General features: G+C 51.4%; 3 protein-coding genes and 3 long non-coding RNA genes across 7 annotated transcripts; 3 read left to right on the forward strand and 3 right to left on the reverse strand.

The window, feature by feature from the left end:
- Positions 1-479: 479 nt before the first annotated feature.
- Positions 480-3,303, reverse strand: HOXA1 (homeobox A1). 2 transcript variants are annotated; one of them, XM_033863105.2, is made up of 3 exons: positions 2,783-3,303; positions 2,485-2,579; positions 1,867-2,002 (listed from the first exon to the last, which is right to left on the reverse strand). In XM_033863105.2, the coding sequence occupies exons 1-2, from the start codon at positions 3,125-3,127 to the stop codon at positions 2,520-2,522; spliced, it is 405 nt and encodes a 134-aa protein (XP_033718996.1). In that variant the 5' UTR covers positions 3,128-3,303; the 3' UTR covers positions 1,867-2,002; positions 2,485-2,519. The 2 variants fall into 2 exon arrangements, with proteins under 2 accessions (XP_033718995.1, XP_033718996.1); XM_033863104.2 differs by having other exon boundaries at positions 480-2,002; positions 2,485-3,303.
- Positions 3,304-3,370: 67 nt separating this feature from the next.
- On the forward strand, positions 3,371-7,073 carry LOC109548544 (uncharacterized). Its single transcript, XR_004528135.2, has 2 exons — positions 3,371-3,596; positions 6,937-7,073. It is a non-coding gene; the product is annotated as an uncharacterized lncRNA (long non-coding RNA).
- A 328-nt stretch (positions 7,074-7,401) lies between these two features.
- Positions 7,402-10,630, reverse strand: HOXA2 (homeobox A2). Its single transcript, XM_033863103.2, has 2 exons — positions 9,315-10,630; positions 7,402-8,618 (listed from the first exon to the last, which is right to left on the reverse strand). The coding sequence occupies exons 1-2, from the start codon at positions 9,802-9,804 to the stop codon at positions 7,879-7,881; spliced, it is 1,230 nt and encodes a 409-aa protein (XP_033718994.1). The 5' UTR covers positions 9,805-10,630; the 3' UTR covers positions 7,402-7,878.
- A 278-nt stretch (positions 10,631-10,908) lies between these two features.
- Positions 10,909-14,801, forward strand: LOC141279551 (uncharacterized). The gene is made up of 2 exons (XR_012334006.1): positions 10,909-11,033; positions 13,546-14,801. It is a non-coding gene; the product is annotated as an uncharacterized lncRNA (long non-coding RNA).
- On the reverse strand, positions 14,558-21,065 carry HOXA3 (homeobox A3). The gene is made up of 3 exons (XM_019926386.3): positions 20,866-21,065; positions 17,389-18,034; positions 14,558-15,983 (listed from the first exon to the last, which is right to left on the reverse strand). The coding sequence occupies exons 2-3, from the start codon at positions 17,912-17,914 to the stop codon at positions 15,178-15,180; spliced, it is 1,332 nt and encodes a 443-aa protein (XP_019781945.1). The 5' UTR covers positions 17,915-18,034; positions 20,866-21,065; the 3' UTR covers positions 14,558-15,177.
- On the forward strand, positions 18,440-19,160 carry LOC141279550 (uncharacterized). The gene is made up of 2 exons (XR_012334005.1): positions 18,440-18,577; positions 18,837-19,160. It is a non-coding gene; the product is annotated as an uncharacterized lncRNA (long non-coding RNA).
- Positions 21,066-22,478: the final 1,413 nt, after the last annotated feature.

A 22,478-nucleotide genomic window follows, 5' to 3' on the forward strand; every position in this document is an offset into this window, starting at 1 on the left:
AACAGCTTTATACTGAAGCTAATTAAATGTGAATCTCTTAGCTCTTGGTTCATTGATGTGAGGAAAGACTGACTGAAGAGTTTCAGCTTTTGAAGGGGATTCTGTTTATATATATGTCAACGTTGAGTTGGAGGTGAAAAGGTTAGCACTTGACCCAGGAAGTATCCATGTTTGTTTCAAAAATAGATCTGCTTCATAAATTTCTTCACCATTCATTTTTTTCCATAATGAACTTTGATTATAATAAAGCAGCCGCTGCTATTTTAAAGAAAATCAAGCTATTACATAGACATCGTTAGGTGCAATTACACTCATAGGGGAAGCTTCAGCTACATAATGAAAAGCCTTTCCTTTTTTTTTTCAAGAAAAGGCCCACCTCTTTGAAAATACACACCACACTTCTCTCCCCCATGTGAAATGAGCCAACTTTGTAGGAACCAGCAAATTGTAGCCAAGCCAAATACACAGATGCGTGAGCATATCTGAAACCTGAATATATTTATTACAGACATCTTAAGACCCGTAAATTCTGCTCTGGATCACATCACTCCGGGATCTCTGAGCTGTTCATGATTGTACAGGAAATGGGGACTATCACAAAGGATAACTGATAGAACTCAGTGTGGTACTTCAGGGACATCAAAACATTGTGCGACATGCAAAAGACTGTTCACGAATCACACAAAATATACATTCATTGTGCCATCCATCACATTAACAATTGGGCCGAAAATATATCATATCCAGCTAAGATAACTGTGGAAGGAAGAAGCTGGTTTGAATAATACATTTAGATGCTGAATAATCCAGCACAAATTTTAAATAGAGTGTGGCCAGAGAAACAAGAAAGGAGTGGGGATGGGGAGAGACTTAGCACAGGAAGCAAGGTTTCTGACCCTTGTATTCTGCAGGCCTTCTGAACTCACTGAAAGAACAAATTGGGGCTACCATCTGAGGCATCTGATTGATTTTAAATGAGAGCTTTTAATTCTTTAACCTATAATCACATATAAAGTTGTACCAGCTTTGAGAGTTTGCCCACTGTGTTTTAGTCACTTAATCAAAACATTTCTAGAAAATCTGTATAAAGATAAATCTTTCAGGACAAAGCATTTACAACCAGCAAACTCACACACATAAAATTGAATTAAATTAAGGGATGAATTAATTGTGTAAACACTCTCATGGTGTATCTGTTCTTCATGAGCTCCTGGACCCTCTTCTCTCTCTCTCTAGCCTACTTTAAGGGCAAAGTAGGGGAGAACTGTGAATATACAGATAGATAAAAGATGAGAGGCCTCGCTCTGACATGTTTCGGCTGGCAGAGGAAACTATTTTCCAAAGGGCATCTGAAAGGAACAGTAGGTTCTGTCGAAATCTCCTAAAAGTAGGGGTGTTAGGTGCCATTGGAAAATTGATGCTGGCCCTCAATCTGCGCTACGGAGCTAACACCCCCCTCCCCCCTCATCAAGTTTCTAATCCAGAATTCTCTGGAAACCCATTATCCTGGCCAGGAGTTCCCCAGATAGGATCAGAAAGGAAGAGAAAGATTGTAAATGGAGAGGAAGATAAGCTAAGAATGTGCTTTGGGTAAGAAGTCCCAGCCGGAGGAGTAGCCTGGGCTGCAGAGTGGGGCCAGGGCGGCCTCAGTGGGAGGTAGGTAGAGTGTCTGAGGTAGAAGACCCCGGGGAAGGAACGCAGGGTGAGGAGCTGGACTTCTCTGAGGATTCCTCGGCCTTCTCCTCGCTTCCCGTCGGAGTGGCTGGAGAGATGGGCAAGAGGCCCTCCTTCTCTCGTTTCTTCTGCTTCATTCGGCGGTTCTGGAACCAGATCTTCACCTGGGTCTCATTGAGCTGCAGGGATGCGGCAATCTCCACCCTGCGGGCACGCGTCAAGTACTTGTTGAAGTGAAACTCCTTCTCCAGCTCTGTGAGCTGTTTAGTAGTGAAGTTGGTACGCACTGCATTGGGTTGACCCACGTAGCCATACTCTCCGACTTTCCCTGGGGGCAAGGTGGGAAGTGATGAGAGGAAAAGGTAAAAATTTTTATAATCGATATGAGATTCCGTACACGCTTCAGAGCAACCTTCGGGTAAAGAGGAATCAAGAATTTCTGAACATAAACTGGGCTTGGGAGGGTGAGTGATGAGGTGTAAAGTGTTAATCTGAAATCAACCATTAGCATGGTCAGACCGTGATTAATGGAGCCTGGAGATATTAACAGGACGCCCCCCCCCCCACACACACACACCTACCCACTTCCCACTTCCTACTTCCCAAACCTCTAAAACCCAGCCCCTTTGGAAATACAGCAGTCCCAGATGCTCCTTTGCCCCAACGCACCTGGGTAAACCACCCCACACCCTACAACACAGGTGGGAAGCAAGAACTTTAAAAAAAAACATGATTAATTTTCCTTGGAAACTAAGCATACCAGCTCCTTCCAAAATCATCAAGGAGCTTTCATGGAATGGCAAGACTGACCTGTTTTGGGAGGGTTTCTTTTGACTTTCATCCAGTCAAAGGTCTGTGCTGGAGAAGATGTCTCTGATGCAGGGGAGCGACAGGCTTCTTGGTGGCTGGCGTGGAGAGGGGACAAGGAGTTATTATACGTGGCCAGGGCCAGGCTCTGGTGCTCTTGTCCATATGAGTGGTGAATGTACTGAGGCGAGCCCACCGCGCCCCCGGCATAACCCTGGTGGTGGTGGTGATGCTGGACCATGGGAGATGAGAGATTTCCAGAGTAAACAGCGGGAGCGCACGAGGGGTACCCACCACTTACTTCTGCTTCCTGATTTAACGCGTAGGGGCTGTAAGGCGCGCCGAAGTTCTGCGCGCCGTAGCTTGGACCACAACTCGAGTGGGAGTAGGATACCCCCAGGTTCCCAGCAGTCTGGTAGGTGGCCGGCTGGGGGTGGTGATGGTGGTGGTGGTGGGGCGGGCTGATCTGCACCCCCCTGCCCACTAGGAAGCGGTCGTCGCCGCCACAGCTGTTGGCACTGACCGCGCACGACTGGAAAGTTGTAATTCCATGGTCGGAGGGGTAGGCTCGCGCTGAGCAGGTCCCCGAGTCGCCACCGCTGAGGATGGGGTATTCCAGGAAGGAGCTCATTCTTGCATTGTCCATCTGTCACTGAGTGACCGGGTCCTGCGAAGCCCTGGGTGACCGTGCCAACTTTCTCACTTCCTCCATGGGGCCGGAGAAGAAAAATGATATGAATGTACAGTGCGCAAGAGGGGGGGCGGGAGGGCGGAGGGCGCTAGGGGAGGGGCACGTGACTATATCAACCAATGGCGGAGCTTGCTGCGAAAGTTTGCTGGCTCCTGCGGTGATGGATCACCATTTCAGTGGCATTTAAATCCCCAGCGCTCCTCAGTCTAGGTGACGCGCAGTCGCCCCCCCAGGCAGCCCGGGCGGCAGCAGCAGCTGCGGCAGCTGCCGGGGCAGATTCGGAGCGCTGGGGCGAAGGGGAGCAGAGGCTGCTTTCTGCGCGCGCTGAATCCGATCTCCCCCCCCTCCGGGAAGTGGGGGCTGGAAGGCATCCCCCGTCACCGGCCCCTTCCCCACCGCGCACAGAAAGATGAATTGGCAAGAGGTGAGAAGCGAGGAGGGCTCCTCGGGTCGGGAATCAGTGGGCGGGAGCTCGCTGGGCCGCCACTAGCACACTGGCCGAGCCCGGAACGCAAGGAATTGGAAGGGTTGCTCCCCGGGCGCTTTCCGTTCAGTGCCTTCTGCGGTGCCTCGAGGAGTGCCGAGAACGGTGGCGTAGGACGAGGCTGGGCCACCAGCTCTCTAAGCTCGGGATGGAGAGGGAAGTACGCAGAGAGCTGGCTGGGAGGAACCCGAGTGGGCGTGGAGGGGACGAGGGCAAAAAAGGAAACTTCCCTTCTCCAGGGAGGGTCTTGAAGCCTCCTTTCCTCCTCCCCCTCCCTCCCCCCCCCCCCATCGGCTATTAGCGTGGCAACGTGGAGCTTTTGTATGTAATTTGACGCCCGGGAGTGGGTGAGCCTTGGGAGCTAGGCTTGCTGGCCAAGACCAGGGGTGGCCCAACTCTTCGCCCTCCCTCTCTCCTCGCTCTCCGCCCCTTTCTCCTCCCCACTCAGCTTGCTCTGGGAGCCCTACGGGATCCGTAGCAACTCCGCCGGTGGATTTTGAGGGGTAGGAGGCGGGGGGAGAGAGATGACGCTAGCGGACGTGGCAAGCCTGGGGGCCGGGCCCTGCGCTGCAGGCCATCTGCCGGCTCCCTAGGACCCAGGAGCCTGCGTGATCCGACCGGGGCCTCAAAGGGCGAGACCACGGCTACCGCAAACTACGATGGACTCTCCCCCCCCACTCCCCGCAACGTTTCTCGTTTTCTGAAGGGAGATGTTAGGAGTGGTAGAGCTTCCTTTATCCACCCCCCCCATTCTACTGCACAGCTGAAGTGGGGGTGGGGGGTTGGCAGGTGGGAGGGGCGGGGGACAGATGGCTGATGGTGGACGGGACATTTCCTCCTTCCCCAACAACTGACTGCGTAGTTCCTTGTGTGAACCTTCAAGTCTTTCCCTAGAGAGACATGTGCAAATCTGAGCGTCATCCCAGGACAGGGGTCCTGTTCTCCATCACCCTCGTCCTACCCCGATGCCGACGGGGTCGTTAACTGCTGTTTACTATTAGGTTTCGTGTGAACCCTTAGCTTGTAGAGAGAAAAGGCCAAACAGAGGCCAAGAATTGATGCATTCTTGGGTAAAAGAAATCCAGACATCATCCAGAAGCTTTGCAGCCAATGCTGTGTAGCTCTATTCTGACCGTGTTCACCACATCGGAGTCCGACAGATCGGATTGTCTGAGGATTGTGCGTGGGTTGGGGGTCCCCACTCCTCTCTAGCTCCTCCTCCCCAGTTAAAAGAAGGAGGTTTTTCTTGAGGCAGGCACGTTTCAGATGTGTTAGTCAGCCTTTCAGGTTTCTGGGTTCTGTTCTTCACGTATAGAAGTTCCCTCCTAACCTGTCTCCCCAAGAGGGAAAACTGGCAGACATTTGACTGTAGATTCCCTCAGTAGCAAAGGAACATTTTTCCTAAACATTTCCTTTTGAAAGGGTATTTTCCTGTGACCTGCGACCCATCCCCAATCATGGTTAAGAGGGAACAAGGAAAGGTCACTCCTGCCCCAGTTTCAGCACCTGGGGAACCTCATCCAGGAGAAGGGAAAAGGCAAGGAGGCCCTCCTGGAGGTGGCTTCCTTGGGAGCGCCAGGCCTCCAGCCAGTGGGGGGTGGGGGGAGAAGGGGCTCCTATGGGGGAGGAGGCAGGACCTTAGGGGGTCTGGCCTGGCACTGAGGACGATCTGCTCTCACAGCCGAAGCTCGTCGGTACGTTCTCCCCCTTGCCTCATTCCTGTCCCTTTGTTGGCCTCCTCGGCTCGGGTCTGCACGACCCCCTCGGCAGCAGGGCTCGCGCCACAAAGCCACCCCAGTCTGCAGCCGCTCTCCTTCCTCTGCTAGTTCTCCGCCTCTGGGCTCCTCTCCCTCCACCTCTCTTCCTCCCTCCGGGCCTTTTTCCTGGCCGTCGTGGGTGGAGTGTTTTTCTTGGGATCACAAACTTGCGCTAGCACACAGGGCCGCTGCACACGGGCCGCGACCGACCCGCCTCCGCGCACTGCTCCGGGCTGGCCGGGCTCTCGAGGTCGAGCCGACTCCGCCCCGGCTGGTCGCCCAGAGCGCCGCTCTCCCGGTGCGGCTCACAAAGGCAGCCTCCTCTGGCCTCGATCCCGCACGCTTCCGTAGCCTGGTTCCTTCACCACCACGAAATCCTAGGGTTCATTTCGCCGAGTGGGAGACCCTAGGTCCTCGGGGCAAGTAGGCCAGAGACCCACGACGCGAGTTAAAGTCTCTTTAAACGCCCGAGGAGAGTGCGTGAAAGGCGAGCTCGGTCACTATTTAAATGATCCCTTGCAAGCGGCTTGTTGAGCTCAAAGCGCCTCTTTCAGGGCTCTTCTAGTAGTAGAAAGGGAAGGAGCGAGGAGGAGACAAAACGCCGCCGAGGCCCCGAGCTGTTCATGGCATCCGCGGCTCAGCCAAGCTGTTGTTTTAAAAGAGCAATAAAAATGAATTATGACTAAACGCCTTCTAACTTAATGCTTTCGGACGGGGATTCCTGGCAAATACGTAAGAGGATTTTTATTTGTGCATGTGTTCCTGCAATTGATCTCTTTGATGACATTCTCATTCATAGAAAGCGTTTGATTTATGAGCGTGGGATGAATCGCAAACAGCAGCGGCTAAACCCTGGCCTCGGCCGGGCCGCCTGCTCCGCTCCGCGCCTGGGGCAGGAGACTTGCCCGGGTCCCCACTCGCCTCCGCCGCTGCCGGGATTTAGGGGGCAAAAGGGTGGGGGAAGGTAGGCAGCAAACCCGGGGAGAAGGATCGCGATTTCCTCATAACTTCCAAGCCTTAGCTATTAAGAGCCGGGTTCTTAAATCAACCCGCCCCCCACACATGTTGCTTACTCGCTGCCTTTTCTCACGGTAAGTAGCCATCGGAACAGAGCTCAGTAAGGGGAAAATAAACATGGGGAGACATAAGAAGGGAGAAAAAATCAGAACAACCCAGTAACATCCCTAGTTCACATTTTATTGATATTTCATTTAAAGTGCTTTTTCTCTTTCTCTCTCTAGAAACTGGGTTAATTTATAACCTGTGGGGTAGAAACACTCCACTTTAAATCTCATCTTGCTAACCTGACTTCAAAGCTTTAATGATCCATTATTTGCCATGTAAACAGATTTAAGAATGAAATATTGATTTTTATGACCCTGAAAAAAAAAAGAGAAGAAGCCTAGAATGACTGAACCAGAGGATTGCAAAAAAAAAAAAAAAAAAAAAAAAAACACCCTTTCTGAAGTGCATTTTCCAGCTAGTAACCATTGTTTTGTTTTATTTTTGTTTTTCTGTTTTAGGTCTGTTTGCCTGGACCCATCAACAGCTGGGAGACTAATCAACCGCACTGAAAATGTTTGGGGATTTGTGGGGGAGGGGTTTGGAATGTAAATGTTTGAAACAAATGTGTATAAATAAATGAATTCTTGATAACTTAGTTATTGACCTGGAGACTGGTAGCTTGTTAAAGAAACTCCATGTTCCTCCTTCCTGGAGTTGGAGGTTTCTGTAGGCACTTTATTTCTCCACTTTCAAAAGCTTGGGCTTGGCCCAACTCTGAGGCTGCCCAGTCCTGTTTCTATTACCAATTTAAATCTATGGCTTGAATCTCTACATTGAAAAACCTAATCCATTCCCTTAAAAAACAAAAAAACCACACTTCTCAGAAGCCCTAACCATTTTCTGGCTTTCTTTTTTTGTTGCTGTCTATTGAAGACTTTGAACATGCCCATTTAATAAATATATTAAAATTGAAAAAGAAAATGGATTGTGACCAGAATTTTATTTACCAAGTCAGACTAAAAGAGGAAAAAGAAACTGTTATGAGCCTTGAGAAAGAGGAGGAGGGAAAAAAATAAGAAAGCTACTTATAGCAAAGGAGAATTTATTCTACCAAAAATACGCATGACAATGCATCCTAATGTAATACAAAAATAAAAAGAAAGTGAAGATACAATTATATGATCACTTTCTTGCAGGCCTCATATATTGCTTTCAGGAAATCACATAGAGGGTTGTTGGATTAGATTTTAAACAACTAAAACTCCAAAATAATCTGAAAAAGATGGCTCTGTAACTGGGTTAAGGGAATCACTAAACAGAAAAATCTTCAACATTTAAAGGAGGGAGAGGGTAAGTCAAGAAGAAAATAAAATAAAAATTAACTCTCAGAATAAAGGAAGGCAAAACCACCCGGTCAAAGGGGTTTTTGTTTTGTGATGCTTTGTTTTGCTTTAATGTTTTTAGTAATTCAGATGCTGCAAGTCGATTGTGGTGAGTGTGTCTGTAAAAAAGTCAAAGCTGTCAGCTGAAATATCTACAGGACTGTCGAGGGAACCCGGCAAACTGGGCGAGACTGCGTCTGAAAGCTGCAGGCAGGAATCTGTGGAAAAAACGTTAAAGTCCTGCAAAGAGGGGACCTCGAGGGCCTCGGGACTGTCATTGTTTAGGCCAGAGCCACAGTTCTGGCCCATTGTTGACAAGCAGTTAGGAACAGTGGGTGACTGGTGCTGAAAATGTTTCAGATTTTTTTCATTGCTGGTTAAAGGCGAAACTGGGAAACTTTGGGAGTCACCATTGTGTCCATTGGGAGCCTGCTGCTGAGAGAGGGCATTTTGCTGAAAAGTGTAACCTTCCCTCTCCAGAAGGGCCCCGGAGACGCTGAGGGCTTGCTCAAAGAGCGACTTCTCTTCCTCGTCCTCCTCCACTTTCTCAGAGTCTTCGAGGCTTTTAAATTTTCCTTCGCTGTTTTGGTTCTCCTTGCACTGGGTCTGCCTCTTGTGCTTCATCCTCCGGTTCTGAAACCACACTTTCACTTGTCTCTCAGTCAAATCCAGCAGCGCTGCAATTTCCACCCTTCGGGGTCTGCAAAGGTACTTGTTGAAATGAAATTCTTTTTCCAGCTCTAAAAGCTGCGTGTTGGTGTAAGCAGTTCTCAGGCGCCGGGAGCCCCCGCCGCTGCCATCGGCGATTTCCAGGGATTCTGCGGAAAGGGAAACCAACAAGAGACACACGCACAGTTGGAGGTGGAGGGGTCCGAGCGGGGTTATTCCACTGGAGAATAAATATAGCAGAAAAGATCAACTGCAACAAAATGGCCGCCCCTAGATGCAGTAAAGCTATTGTGCTGCCTTTCCTGGGAGCCCAGCCCGGGGAGACCCCATCTCTTCCACCTCCATCAAATTCTTGCCTGTAGCTCCCCCCAACCTCTCCATCCGGGAGCAAACTTTATATTAGCCACACCACAATTTATAATTAATGCATCAGCTGCTTAGCTGAGCAAGAGCGATCTATCACTCTTCATTACTGTCAAAAAGCCAAACTCTAGGACAACTAGACAAGAGGAGGTCAGTTCCAACTCAAATAAATCATCCCACATTACACAAGTTAGGGAAAGTTCCCCCACCCCCTTCTTAAAATATATATATATATATATATATATATATATATATATATATATATATATATATATATATATATATAATCAATGCGGAACGCAGGATCCCTTTTCTCAACATCAAACCCACTCCTGAGCCCACAGGGGAAGGGAAAGCAGCCAAGCATCTCTCTCTCTCCCCCTTCTCTCCCAGCCCACGCTCCCCTCCCCCCATAACCGCTCTCGGGGCAGCCCAGAAGGGGAAGAGGGTCCGGGGACCTGGGGCCAAGTCTTTGGACTGACCTTTGTGGCTGAGGCAGGCAGGGCCGGTGGCGGCAGCGGCCGAGGCGGGCGGCAGCGCGGTTTTCTTGGCCGCCTTCTTCTCCTTCATCCAGGGGTACTCGGGCGGCTGCAGGGCGCCGGCGGGCACTGGGCTGCCGCGGCTGCCCGCGGGGCTCGGCTTGGGGCGGCCGCCAGCGCCGTGGCGAGGGTGACTGCCCGGGTTCAGGCTGGGAATGGTCTGCTCAAAAGGAGGAGGAATCAGTGTCGAGTGTGAAAGCGTCGAGGTCTTGATTGATGAACTTTGAAATGTATCAGCGACAGGGGGAAAAGATGTCAGGCACTCAGCGAGCGACGGCTGGCTATTGATAAAACCAATCTCTCGCTCAAATTCGTAATTCATGGCCTTCTCCTTGGAGCCCCCTCGGAGAAAAAGTTCCCTCTTCTGGAGGGGCTTTGGGGGGGCAAGGCCCAGGAAAAAGGCGAGCGCGGAGGGAAAAAAAAAATCTATCATAGAAGATCGCTGCTGGGGTGTTTTTTTTCTAATTCACTGATTACAGCCGTATGGGGACCGCGCTACTATTAAACTATTGAATTCATGGAGACAAGGTTGAAATTGGACCGAATTGGCTGTCACATGATTGCTTCTGCCCAATGACAATTTGGGCTTTAATCAAAAGAAGCCACTGTCTGTTTGATTGATCCAAAAAAGTCGGGAAGGAACGCCTCATTGGGGGCCAGCGAGGCTTTATTTACACTTTTTTCAGGGCAAAAATACCTATATGTGGGTGTGGGTTGGGGATGCCTGGGAGTGCGTGGGGGCGAGGGTGCCTGCCTGCCTCCTGATCAGCACGGATCTGGTGTGTGCGCCTGGCAGTGTGTGTGAGTGTGTGAGTGCGTGCGAGTGGTGAGCCCTGCAGCCGGTCCCGGCGGCAGCTGCCCTCTGCCTCCCCCGCACACTCCGCGCATTGTTTGGGACTGTCGGGAAGACGCCTCGCACCTCACAAATCATTTAAGCACCTCAGTCTGACGCCTGCAGTCATTAACAAAGTAATCCATTAATCTTAAAGTTTTGACACCCGAGGGCCCCGCATCCCAACCACATAAGTTCTGCTGAGGCAGGAGGAAGAAGCAGAGGGAGAGGGGAGATGAGACAGAGAGAGGAAAGGGCGGGGGCGGGGGGGGGACAGAAAGAGAGAGAAGGATTCTTTTGGGGGGTTCCTCCCTTTTATTTCCCTTTTCCTCCTCCGCCATAAACCAGTTCCTGGATCTCAGAACTGGTCTGTCTCTGTTTTCCTTCCCGTCTGTCTGTCTTTCCCTCTTTTCCTCTTTTTTTCCCTCTTCTCCCCTCTCCTCCTCCCTGTCTCTCCTCTGTCCACCTCTCCTCCCCCCACTTCCCTCAGGCCCTCGCCCCCCTCCCAAAGCCCAGCTCGGAGTCCGCGCCCACGGACCCCGGACCCCGGCCCATTGTTAGCCGGCTTTTCCACGACAACTATGCATCTGGCTCCAGCGGGAAGCGGAAAACGGGAGGCGGCTCTCCAGGCTTCCCGACCCTCTTGCGCCATCAACTTCTCAGGAGTGGCTCGAGAAAGATAGATGCATGTGCCAAGCGAGACAACAACCCCAGATCCATGTGTCCAAATCCCTGTAGCCAGGGCGGCGGCCAGCCAAAGAAATGCCGCCCCGAGCAGGCGCGTGCGGCTCCTGGCATTCTGGGTTTCATACCCGTAGGGCTCGGGTGCGGTAAGTATTTCTGATTTCCAGGAAGTCTGTTGGAAGTTAGCAGCACGGAAGGAGAAGTCGCTTGCTTGTTCTCTCCTGTTTTCTTTTTCTTTTCCTCCCCTTCTTCTCATCCTTGTCGCTCTGGTGGGGGCTTCTTGGTTCAGATGCAGTGAGTGCTCCCTGGCAGCCCGAACTGTCTCCTGCACTGTCCCGCTTCTTGGCCACCAGGGATGTTTGCACTCGGGTTCTGTTGTGAGAAACAGCACCGCGGGTGACAGAGGGCGACCCAAGGAGGAATTATAAAGGTTCTGTTTCTCTCTTCACTTTCTTTTTTCCAACTTGGAGACTTGAGACTGAGCGAATCTTGGACTGTGCTGGAGGGTTCAAAAGATAACACCTTTAGATACCAAACAATAACTTTCAAAAAATCCACCAAGCCAGAAAAAGGGAAGGAGGCTGAGAGAGAAATCTGAAGGTATCTCTTTTCCCCCAAACCCTGAGGATGATGATTCGCTTTTGCTTCCTTTGAAATGGACCAAGTGATCAGACTCCCCCTGGCCGGCAGGCATCGGTGGCAGGAAAATAAATCATTCTGATGGCCAGGGAGAGAAAGATTGTCGGAGGAGAAAAATCTACGTAGAAAACAAGAAAGGCTGACCAAGCCACAAGGATAGGACTCCATCTCTGAGGCTGGCATCAAAGGGGGTTTGGGTTGGAAATTAGATATAAAGTGGACTTCGTCATTGACTAGCCCAGAGCATTGCCTTACAGATAGAGATGCTATTTTGGAAAATGTGGGGTTTTTTTCAGTTTTCTTGCTTTTATTCCAAACAAAGCTCTGAAGGAAGTCTGAGTGCGATCAATCTTGCTCACCAAAAGCCTTGACAGCTTCTGGCCCTTAAGAACACATTTCAGCTTCGAGCTCTTTCCAAGATCAAATGTGGCCGAGCAAAGAGGAGAGCAGGAAACGCAAGTAAACAAGGAAAACTAGTCTTTTTAAAGATTTTTCTTTTTTGGCAGCAAAAAGAGTTATAAGGCTGCTTTTAGGAAAGGTGCTTTGTGGACTCTGGGATGGTGGCTTTTGGCATTTGCTTTTACCAGAAAATATTGAGGGGTTAAGGGGAGGGGGAGCGTGGAGAGGAAGCAGCGCTGCCCCCGTATCGTTTAGGCTTTGTCAGGGGCTGCGTGGGTGAGAGCTTTCTGCTGGCCTCAGCGGCCTTAATTCAAATACCATCTGGAAGAAAACCCTTTTTTTGGACCATTCAACACTGAAATCTTCCCAAAACCTATTACTTTAACTCAGGAGATATTTTAATAAGGATTTCTTTTTAATATCTAGGAAACTGGGGTTGAGATTGATATTTTTTCTTTGATAGTCAAAATGAATGTCTTGACTGCCAAGATATGGGAAATCATATTGGAATCTCCTTTCTAAAATCTCTGCCCTGAGGGAAGAAGGACTTCTCCAAACCAGTTCTCCCTCAGCTAAAGAGTAGATTTTAGAGATTTTAGAAACGGATTCAAACAGTGGGATCTCTGAAAGATTTTCATCTCTGGATGGGTAGCTTTCTCTCTCTCTCTCTCCCACCCCCTCCACCACTGTTTCGTCTTCTCCCAGGTAATTTTACACACTTCTCTAAAATTATTACTTAAAAGAAGACCCCCTTGTCTCAGCCTACTGTGTTCAGGTCTGAACAACCAAAAGGGTGGAAGCTCCAGTCCTCAAAAAGACTGGTTTTCCAGCCTCTACATTTCTGAGGTGCGCCATATGTCAGCAGGGAGGTTGGGGGTGGGGGATGGTAGGGAGCAAATCTACTTCTTCCACGGCCCAAACTCTTTAAAAAGAAAAAAAAAATACATAGCAGGAGACCCAGGACAAATTTGGGGGAAGCACCTCTAGCAGTGAGAGAAACACCCAGATCTCTACAGCTGCCTCGCTTTGCATCTGCCCAGCCTTTTTCTTTTCTTTTTTTTTAAACTTCAGGAGTTTCTCTAAAAGCAGCTCCTTCACGCCCAGTAGGTACCCCCAAAATGGCTCCACTGCCTGTTTTTAAAGCTCATCTTCAGGAGCTTCTCAGGGGAAAGATAGAGGCCATGATGATGTATATTTTGGATTGCAAACAAAATGGCGACATTTCCCATCTCTGCCTCTGAAAGATACAATCCAGGGAGATGGGGGATTTATTTCTCACATCAGATGCTCCTGATCCCCAGACACAGGTGGTTCCTCACTTCCAGCTTTGACAGGGGGGCTGCTGATGGGGATGTAGTTCTGAGGTTTGCACTTTCAGATTTCGGTTTCTTCTCCGAGCAATTCTTTAATCTGAAGATGAAAATATTTCCCTTTCCTGTGCCTGCCTTTGCCTCTGCCTCTGCCAGCCAGTCAGTCGGCAGCTCTATCTTAAATCCAGCAGTAGGAATGTAATGTTTAGCTCCTGTAGCATCAAATAAAAGAAGTACTTGTAAAACTGCATTTTTATTAGAAAGATACCAATCTCCTTTCTCTCTCCCCCTCCCCCTGGGGCCATAAAAGGAAAGCAGGGAGGGAAGAAGGAGAGGAAATAAATCCAGAGTATGCCAAATCCTATTTTCCGGGAAGAAGCCAATGCTGGGACTCAAGCAGTCCATGGAAGGACTCGGGGAGGCTCCTTGGAGTTCAGCTCTTCTTTTGCTGGAGACCTGGGTGAGCCTCAGTCTCTTCCGAGCCGCCCCGCACCCAGTGGCGATTTTAGGAGTGATTCTTTCCTCCGGGCGCGATAAGGGACAGCGAAGCATCGGCGGAGAGGCCAGTTGCTCCTAGAAAGTGCTCGGCATCCTCCGCGCGGCCGGCGATTCCCCGGGTTAAGACGTTGGCTGGTCTGCTTTGGCCGGAGGAAGATGGTGGAGCAGAAGACAGCCCTACCTTATCCCCCGGCGGGGCTGCCCGGGCACCTGTGCGCCTCGCGCCGCGCCTCAGCCGGGCTGCCTTTGTTCCTCCCGCACTCAGCACTCCGCAGCCCCAGCGCCCGCGGCCGGCCTCGGTGGCAGCTGGGAACCGGGCAGCCCAGCGGGCAGGCAGCTCAGCGTTTCCAGAACTGCCGCCGCGAGAAGCTCCGGCTGCCTTCCCGAGGATTCGCCGCGCTCCCGGGCGAGCCGCCTGGCCAGGCCTCAAGCCGGAGCTGGAGGGCTGCCGCGGCCTGCTCCGCCAGTTCGCCTCTGCCTGGACTCCACGCAGACGCTTATCTTCGGCCAAAGAATCCCTTCTGAACACGGATATTATTCAGAATAGAAACTTTATTTTTTTGTTTTGTTTCTCAGAATGTGAGCAGCAAGGAATGTAGAACTCTCAAAACAAACCTAGCGTTTTTCGCGTTTACAGATTTTTTTTTTTCAGTTTCGCTTGATGTTACAAACCTAAATCACTGTTTTCAGAAGCTGGATCCTCTCTGGTATTATTGCATCGTTACTGTTTTTATAAAGGAATTCTATTTCCCTTTCGAATAAAATTTTTTTCTATGTACGCCAATACACCATTGAACAAAAGGCCCAAGAAACCTTCTGAACAATCAGGGTACAGAATTTCTTTAATATAAATACGAACGGATGGGGATAAATAATATTTAAAACTTATTCAATGCTTGCAAAAAAAATATAAATAAATCTGACTGTTCACCAGCATACACACACGGAAAGACGTACACTTAGTCATCCTTGCACAGGGAGCCCCTGTTTCAAAGCGCCTTTGATTTTTTTCTCGCTCTTTACAAGAAGTGCAATTAAAAAAAAATACTAAAAACTAAAAAAAAAAAAGTAATCGCTTCCCCTCGGGAGCCATAATGTACGAACAAATTCACATCAAAGAACTTGGCTAGAAAATTTGTTCATATACCCTGTTTCTGATCAAAGAGTAGAGAAGGTAAAGGTGCAGGGCCAGCGGCCGAGCGAGGGGCGGGAGGAGATAAATATCGCTACTGATACTGACAGCCATTCCAGCAACCAAGATTGCTACGTCACATAAACTATAAAAACGTGTTACCAAAGAAAACAAACGGGGGGGGGGGGCGGAGGAGAGAGAAAAGGGAGGGGCGGGAAGAACCTTAAACAAACAAAAAAAGCAAACGAAGAAGAAAGGTAGGTAGCGGGGGTGGGGTGGGGACTCTCCTGGCGCGCAGCCCCGAGCCCACCATCACAGATGGGTGAGCTTGGGGGCTTCCTGAATTCTTCCCTGAGAAGGATGGTGGGCGGTAAGGTCCGTGTAGGTGGGGTGCGGCTCCCCTGGCCCGGGCCCATGATGGTGGCCACTGCCCAGCGGCCCAGCGCCCCCGTAGTCCATGGCAGCCGAGGCGGCGTGGGGGAGGTGAGTTAGGCCAAAGAGGGGGGGGCCAGAGTTGCTCATGGGCTCCACATAGCTGCCCCCAACGAAGACAGGGCTTCCCTGTAAGTGTGGAGTCCCATAGCTGCCGTTGCCCTGCAGGCCATGCGCGTGCGGATCATAGTTGGGTGTGCCCCCCGCGCCCGCCCCCGTCGCGGCGTAGCGCTTCTGCGGGGGCGGCGGGGGCGCGCAGCTGGGCAGGGGTGCTGGATAGGAGGCGGGGGGCAGCCCGTAGGCGCCCTGGGGGGGCTTGGAGAAAGGCGGGGGCGACTGGGGCTCGTACGGGACGCTGTTAACCAGCGAATGCATAGAGTTAAGATAACCGCCAGCGCCGGGCGGCACGGGACTGCGACTTGGGGACTGGCCCCCTGATGATGTCAGCATGCCCTTGCCCTTCTGATCCTTCTTGTACTTCATGCGGCGATTCTGGAACCAGATCTTGATCTGGCGCTCGGTGAGGTTCAGCAGGTTGGCCATCTCCACACGGCGCGGCCGGCACAGGTAGCGGTTGAAGTGAAATTCCTTCTCTAGCTCCACCAGCTGAGCGCTCGTGTAGGCCGTGCGCGCCCTCTTGGACGACGCCTGCCCAGGTGGGCTCTTGTCACCTGCGCAGCTCTCCCCTGCGAGATCAGAGGAGAGAGGAAGAGTGGCATCAGGGGCTGCCTGCAGCCCCGCCCAGCCCCTGACCCAGCCAGGCCCCTCCTTCCTCCAGGCCCCAAAGATCCCTCCGTTTGTCAGGGCCCAGAAAGGGGAAGAAGGAACTACGTATTGTCCTCTGTCCTGGTGGGGAAACAGCGCCTGTAGCCCGTCATTGAGTAAAGCTGCAAATCATAGGCCTCTCCAAGGGTGTGTGTGGAAGGAACAGAAAAGCAGAACCCCCTGTTTGCCTTCCTGGTCTGTATTTCCCTTCTGGAGCTATTCACTTTCTGACTCATTTACTGATCCTTCAGCCCTATCAGACTACAAACTCCGTGTGGGCAGGCGTCACCATGTTCATTCCCTTCACAGTAACTGGAAGGTGGAGCACTTAATATACACTCAATAAACCTTTCCCTCCATCACTATCTGAGTGAAGGATTGGACAGTTGCCTCAACTGGCCACTTATTTGATCTGTCCAGTATAAACGAGTGGAGTGGAAGCTCCAACCTGGAAGGCCTTCTCTGCCAGAAAGAAGAGATCCCATTGAAAAGAGATTCCATTTCTGGTGGGGAGGCCCAGCCCCCTGATGCTGGATGCTATTAATTAGGGTTCTCCATGTCATCAAGCAGCCTGCCCCAGCTTTGGCCACTAATCTTGACCATCCTTTCCTCCCTGGCCCCCCAAATCCTGGCTCTGGATGGTCCCAGATGCTCAGGTTCTGAACAGAGCACTAGCAACTGGAGAAGGCAGCGGCAAAGGAAACGAAGAGGCTGGGAAGCCCAAGACCCAGCGCCTGTCCTCTATTGGAATCTGGTTCCAGGAGGCCCATGTGGTTCCCATTAGCATCCCCTCCCCCAGGAAATCCCTGGCTGCCTTCATTGTACTAAGTCTGAGTAGGGCCTTCCCAGAGATAAGGCAGCCACTCCATCTACTGGAGCAAAAATTAAAAATAGGCTCTGATTATAGGCAGAGCATTGATTCTGACTTGGAGGCCTGCTTTTATTCTGCCACATTTCATTGTGGGGTGGGTGCCAGTGTTTCATTAGAAATGAGGAGCTGTGCTAAAAAGAGACAGTGCTGCTCAGGTTTGCTCTGCCCAAAGGTCCTAACGCCACAGGGAGGGACTCCAAAGTCACTAGGCCCCACTTGCTCATAAGAGAGGTCCGGAAAGACTCCCATCAGGTCTCTCTCTGGGGTTTCCTGCGCAGAGTCCAATCACTTCCCTAGTTGCAAAGCCTCTGGAAACCTTTGAGAGTTGGGGGGAGGAGGAGTGGTGAATTCTGGAAAGAATCCAGCGCTCCTAAACCTTGCTGGTTGTGGCTGGAAGTGGCCTGGGGGGCTGGGAGCCAGGTCAGTGGACCCTCTTCCGGAAGGCGGCCCTTTACCTGAGCTGGAGCCGCTGGTTTTCTGCTTTGTGTTTTGCCGAGACTCTTTCATCCAGGGGAAGATTTGTTTGGCCACGGTAGGCGAGTTGAGTAGGGGGCTCTTGGCTGCGCTGGCGGGGGTGGGGTTGCTGCTGCCATTCTGAGGGGGGGAGACTGACGAGGGGGGCGGGGGCGCGGCGGGGGCAGGCGCAGGGGGCTGCGGCGGGGGTTGCGGCTGCGGTGGGGCAGGGGGCGCGGCCTGGGGCGGCGGCGGGGCCAGGGGCGGCTCGCCCAGGCCCGGGGGCTGGCTGGGCGGACCGCTCAGGGTGCGCAGACACGCCTCGCTCAGCTCGTGCGCCTTGGGGTGGCCCCCGGCATTTGCGGGCGACTGGAGCGAACAGGCGGGTCTGTGGTACTCGCCGTCGGCGCCCAGTGCTGCGGACGCCGGGTACGGCTGCTGACTGGCATTATAACCGAACCCGTTGGCTGCCTGGTAAGGGTAGCCACCGTAGATCGCCGAGCTGTCGTAGTAGGTCGCTTTTTGCATCGCGTTGTTTCACGATCTTGATCGCAAACTCTGACAGGGGCTTGACACCCGTGAGGGCGCACATTGGCACGCCCCCGCGGTCACGTGACGCTCCGCCGCCAATGGCCGCCCAGCGCAGACCTGGGGGGCGAGAATCGCAGCGCCGTGAGGGCTCCGCGCAAATCCATCTTACTCTCAATAGCTAAGTGACATGAAAGCCATAAAAGAAAAAGTGGTCAGCAATATTTAGCAGCACGATTTGGCCCCGGGCGCAGAGAGCCGCGCTATAAAAAGCCGCTGGAATTTACTGGCAGCTACAAATATTTGCTTAACTTGCATCTGGGGTTGGGGTGTTTTCCGGGGAGAGGGGAGGAGAGTGAGAGGTCCGGAAGCCGGGTCTGGGGAGCTGGAATCCAAAAGAAGAAAGGCCTGCTGGGCTAGAAAGGAACAGGCTCTGGATCCCTTCTTTTCCAGGGAAGAAGAAAATTGGGGTGTCCCTTCCTCTCCACAACTTGGATTCCTCCCCTCTGGAGATCATAGGGAAGGGGCAAGGGGGCAAAGGGGAGCTTGGGTCACCAACTTTTTCTCCAATCCTCTCTTTAGGACTGATATTTGCCAAAAGAACCATGACGCAGGGTGACTTCCCGTCCAGGCCCTTCTTGGACCTTCCAGCACCCAAGAGAGGTATGCACAAATTTTTTTCAGGCAATAGCCCTACTGGACCCTTGTCGATTTCAGAAGCTGAGCTTGTTAGACAGTTAATCTACCCTTGTGCAGGGATATGACCCACCTCCTCCAAATGAGACCCTTGTGGTCAAGGAGGGGAGAGAAAACTTTGGATGGAACATTCTGGGTGGGGATGGACCAACAACGACACCCTCTCCAGGAAGTTAAACTCAAATCTTGGACAGTTCTTTACTCCTTCCCTCTCTCTATTTCTCAGGCAGGTCCCAGCAGTCCACTCCCACCTCTTTGCCCCTGTTACAGAAGGTCTCCAGACCCTCCTGCCTTGGACTTTCTGAGGTCCTGTTATTCAGGGCAACTATCAAATTCTACCTGTTAAAACATGATGGATTAGAGAAAGAAAAAAACCCATCAGGAACCTGAAAAACCAGCGTCATCTCCATGACCACGGCTTGAACTCTCCTTCCAACTTAACGATAATAGGTTCTGTCTTAGAAACTGCTATGTAATGTGATGTATGGGGGTCATTTGGCTCCGGACGAGGAATGGAAGCACAAGCCATAAAATCCTGCCAGAGTTCCCTGATCTTTGTGTGCTGTTGTTGTTGTTGATATTTGTTACTTGGCCTATTTACCTGCTTCAGAAACACCAAGTAAAGGACAAACCTGGAAATCTAAAAAGCAATCGAAAGCCTTCTCAACCCTTTTTATTTAGAAAACATATTGTATAAGTGAAATCTATGTTTTATTTTTGTTTTCACCTTTGCATGGTCAACCTCCGGTTCTCACTCAGCTCAGAAAACTTTCACGTGAGTTCAAATAGTCGCTCCGCACACACAATCAGAATGTTAGTCTCTCTGACCATTTAAGAAAATTACAATGACAAATTCATTGTAATTGAATTTGAAAAGGGCTTACACTTCATGCCTCAACTATGTGTATTCGAGTCCTGAAGTTATTCAAGATTCCAGGAATAGCAGACACTTTGTTAACTAGAAAAAATTAATGTAATAAGCATATAGCAGTGCATGATTATAATTTTGTTTTTAATAATGGACTCCTTTGGATTTCATTATTAAACCAACAATCTGACCAACATCTGGAAAACAGGCACAATTAATTTTCCAGAACCTCAATTAAAAATTACAGCAGCCCTTATCCGGAGTTATTGTATGTGATCTTGAGCCCTGGAGTATTGTTTCTCTTTTGGAAATAGATAGGAAGCTACAGATACCATGATCAAAAAGTAAATAAAGGATAAAATAAAATTTAAAACAGAATAGCAATTTAATGTCTCCGTTTCCTGTTCTTTCACTGAAAATAACTCCAATTACATTTGGCAGTGTTAATGTCTGCCATTATAAATTTTTAAGATACTGGGCTTGTGTAAAATAAAACGTCAGGTTAAGAAAATTACTCCAGACACTTGAACAGCAGATATTAGATAAAACAAAATTAAGTTGATTTTGAACATGCACTATTTCAAGTGACTTGCTAATTCATTATCACAGGCTACACCGGCCTGCGGCTTACGGTCTTTTCGTCAAGTTATGCATTGTCTTATAAAATAATAAAAACTACCGTTGAAACTCTAAGAGCGAACAACAACCTCCATAAACTTAAAATGTGAATTCACCCACCAAAGTCCTTCCTATTGTTTGAGGCCAACGGATAACCACCTTGGGGCCCACATAATCCACCACCCCACCCCACCCCAGCCCCCAAAGTTTGCAACCTAGTAAAGAAGTTGGAGATTTGCCAGCCAGGAAACTTTGCTTTGCATCCCCTGGCAAGGGCTGGGGATGGGAGGAGATTCCATTGAAAAGATCCGTTTCTGGACAGTAACCCCCAGGTGCAAAAACTGAAAGAGTTGAGGAGGCTAAACTGACTGCAGGAAGCAAGCCCTATTGTCTCTCTGGAAGATCTGCCCAAATTCAACCTCCTTCCTTCAGACACTGCTCCCTTTTTCCACTCCCGCCACTTCCTCGGCCTGCCCTCACCCCGAGTTTAAGCGGGAACAGCGGGTAAGAGCTCCCGCGTTCCCTCGCCCACTGCTTCCCCTCCTCCCCAACCCCGAAAAGTTGAGGCTGGGCTAGCGAGAGGGAAGAGGTGGGGGCGGGGATGGGAGCGCGGCCTGAACTCGAAGTGTAAGGGTATCAGTCACTGCCGGGAAGGAAGCTCCGGCTTGTGAACTCTTCTTGAACCGAGATTTAAGTCTGCAGCCATAAATCACCGAGACGTAAACTCCACCATTCAGCGCCGAGAGCGGCCGGTAGTGGCCCCGCTTACCTTAACTTCTGACGAGCGCCGTGAGCGCAGCCTCGGGCTCCGGCCCCCGGCCCGGCTCGGCTCCGCAGCCCGGCCGGGTCCCCTCGGCGCAGGCTGGGCACCGACCCTCAGCATCAGCCGAGACGGCGGGCGGGAGGGAGACCCCGAGGCCCGGACGCCGCGGTGCAGAGCGTGGCCGCCTAGCTGCTCCGGCACGGCTCGCCCAGGGCGGACTGGGGCGGCTCGGACCCCCCCTCCCACCCACCCCACCCACCCACCCTCCCTCCCCTCCCCCACACCCCCGCCCCCTGCCCTTCCCGAGGGCAGCAGCCGCGGCCCGGAGATAAGCGCTAGCGCGGCGCAGGGCTCTGCCTGGGCTAGTGGCACCGACGTGGGTATGTTTCTTATGAATATTACACGCGGAGCAGCGTCTGGTCGGGGGGTGCGGTGGGGGGCGCTGGGGGCGGGCGGCAGGGGAGGCCGAGGCGGCTAGGGGGGAACGTGGGCCGGCGTGGGGGATGGGGCTGAGGCGAGGGGAGGGATGGGAGCGAGCGGGGGAGCTCGGCGGCGGCGGGAGGAGGGCAGCCTCCCCCCAACCCTCACCGCCCTCCCTCTCCCCGCTCCTAGGCGTCACTGAAGTCCAGGAAAATTATGCTAATGAGGACAAACGGCTCTCACAAAGGGGCTCTCTTTCTTAGGAATCCATTTAGGAAACCACCTTACCCTGTGCCCTGGACGTTTCCAGTTGCGGGGCGAAGGGATGACGGAACCAGGAGAAGAGAGTTCCCCAGACTTTGGGCAGTTTACCTCACCTCACCTGCCACCCCCAATCCAAGAACCTCAAAGCCAATCTCTGGGGAGCTGGGATAGGGCCTCCTTTCTCGGGAGACCGCCCCAAGAGCCAACTGGGGTGTCTTTGGTTATATTTTTAAAGTAGAAACCCTTGAAATCCTGGCGGCTGGGAGGAAAGTAGCCTGGGGGAGATGCAGGTTGTCCAGGCCGTGAAATGGGACACTCTGGGCTCAGGTACACACAAAGGTGCTAGAATCCTGGGTCTCCAGGTCTTCTGTGCCCATTTCACAGTTCAAACACGCAGCTCACTCTCAGGCAAAGACAGATAAAGTTCTGACCCCCCGCAGGAACGTACACCTATATTTTCTTCCCTAATTGGTGGTAGATAGGGACGCTGAGCAGAGGAAAGGCCCGATGTGCCTGGTAATATTGCCAAAACTTTAAGGAGAATGGATGGTCTTTCTCCTCCTTAACGCCTCCCTCAATTCCCCAGATTCAGAAGTGAACTCTGCAAGGATATGTGTGTGGCAAAAAGAGAGAAATGGAGCTTTCGTGCAATTCCAAGGTGTCCGCGGCCGGTCCTTCTCAAAGGAAGGTGTTAAAAATATAAGTAGTATGTTTAAACTGTCAGGGAGCCAAAGTGTCACCTTAGAGCAAAAACAAAGCCAAGGGAAAAGGGAGAAATCAAAAAGCACTCCGGGCCAGGGTGGCCTCATGCATACCAATGGTTTTTGTCATTTATGGCTGGGCAAGATTTATGACTCGGCGCCCCAAAGCTGTAAACAGAGCACAAAACAGCAAACACTTGCTCCTTATGGCATATTGCTCCAGCGCGACTTGAA

This window comes from Tursiops truncatus, chromosome 9 (genome assembly GCF_011762595.2).
Source record: "Tursiops truncatus isolate mTurTru1 chromosome 9, mTurTru1.mat.Y, whole genome shotgun sequence".
Classification (NCBI taxonomy): domain Eukaryota; kingdom Metazoa; phylum Chordata; class Mammalia; order Artiodactyla; family Delphinidae; genus Tursiops; species Tursiops truncatus.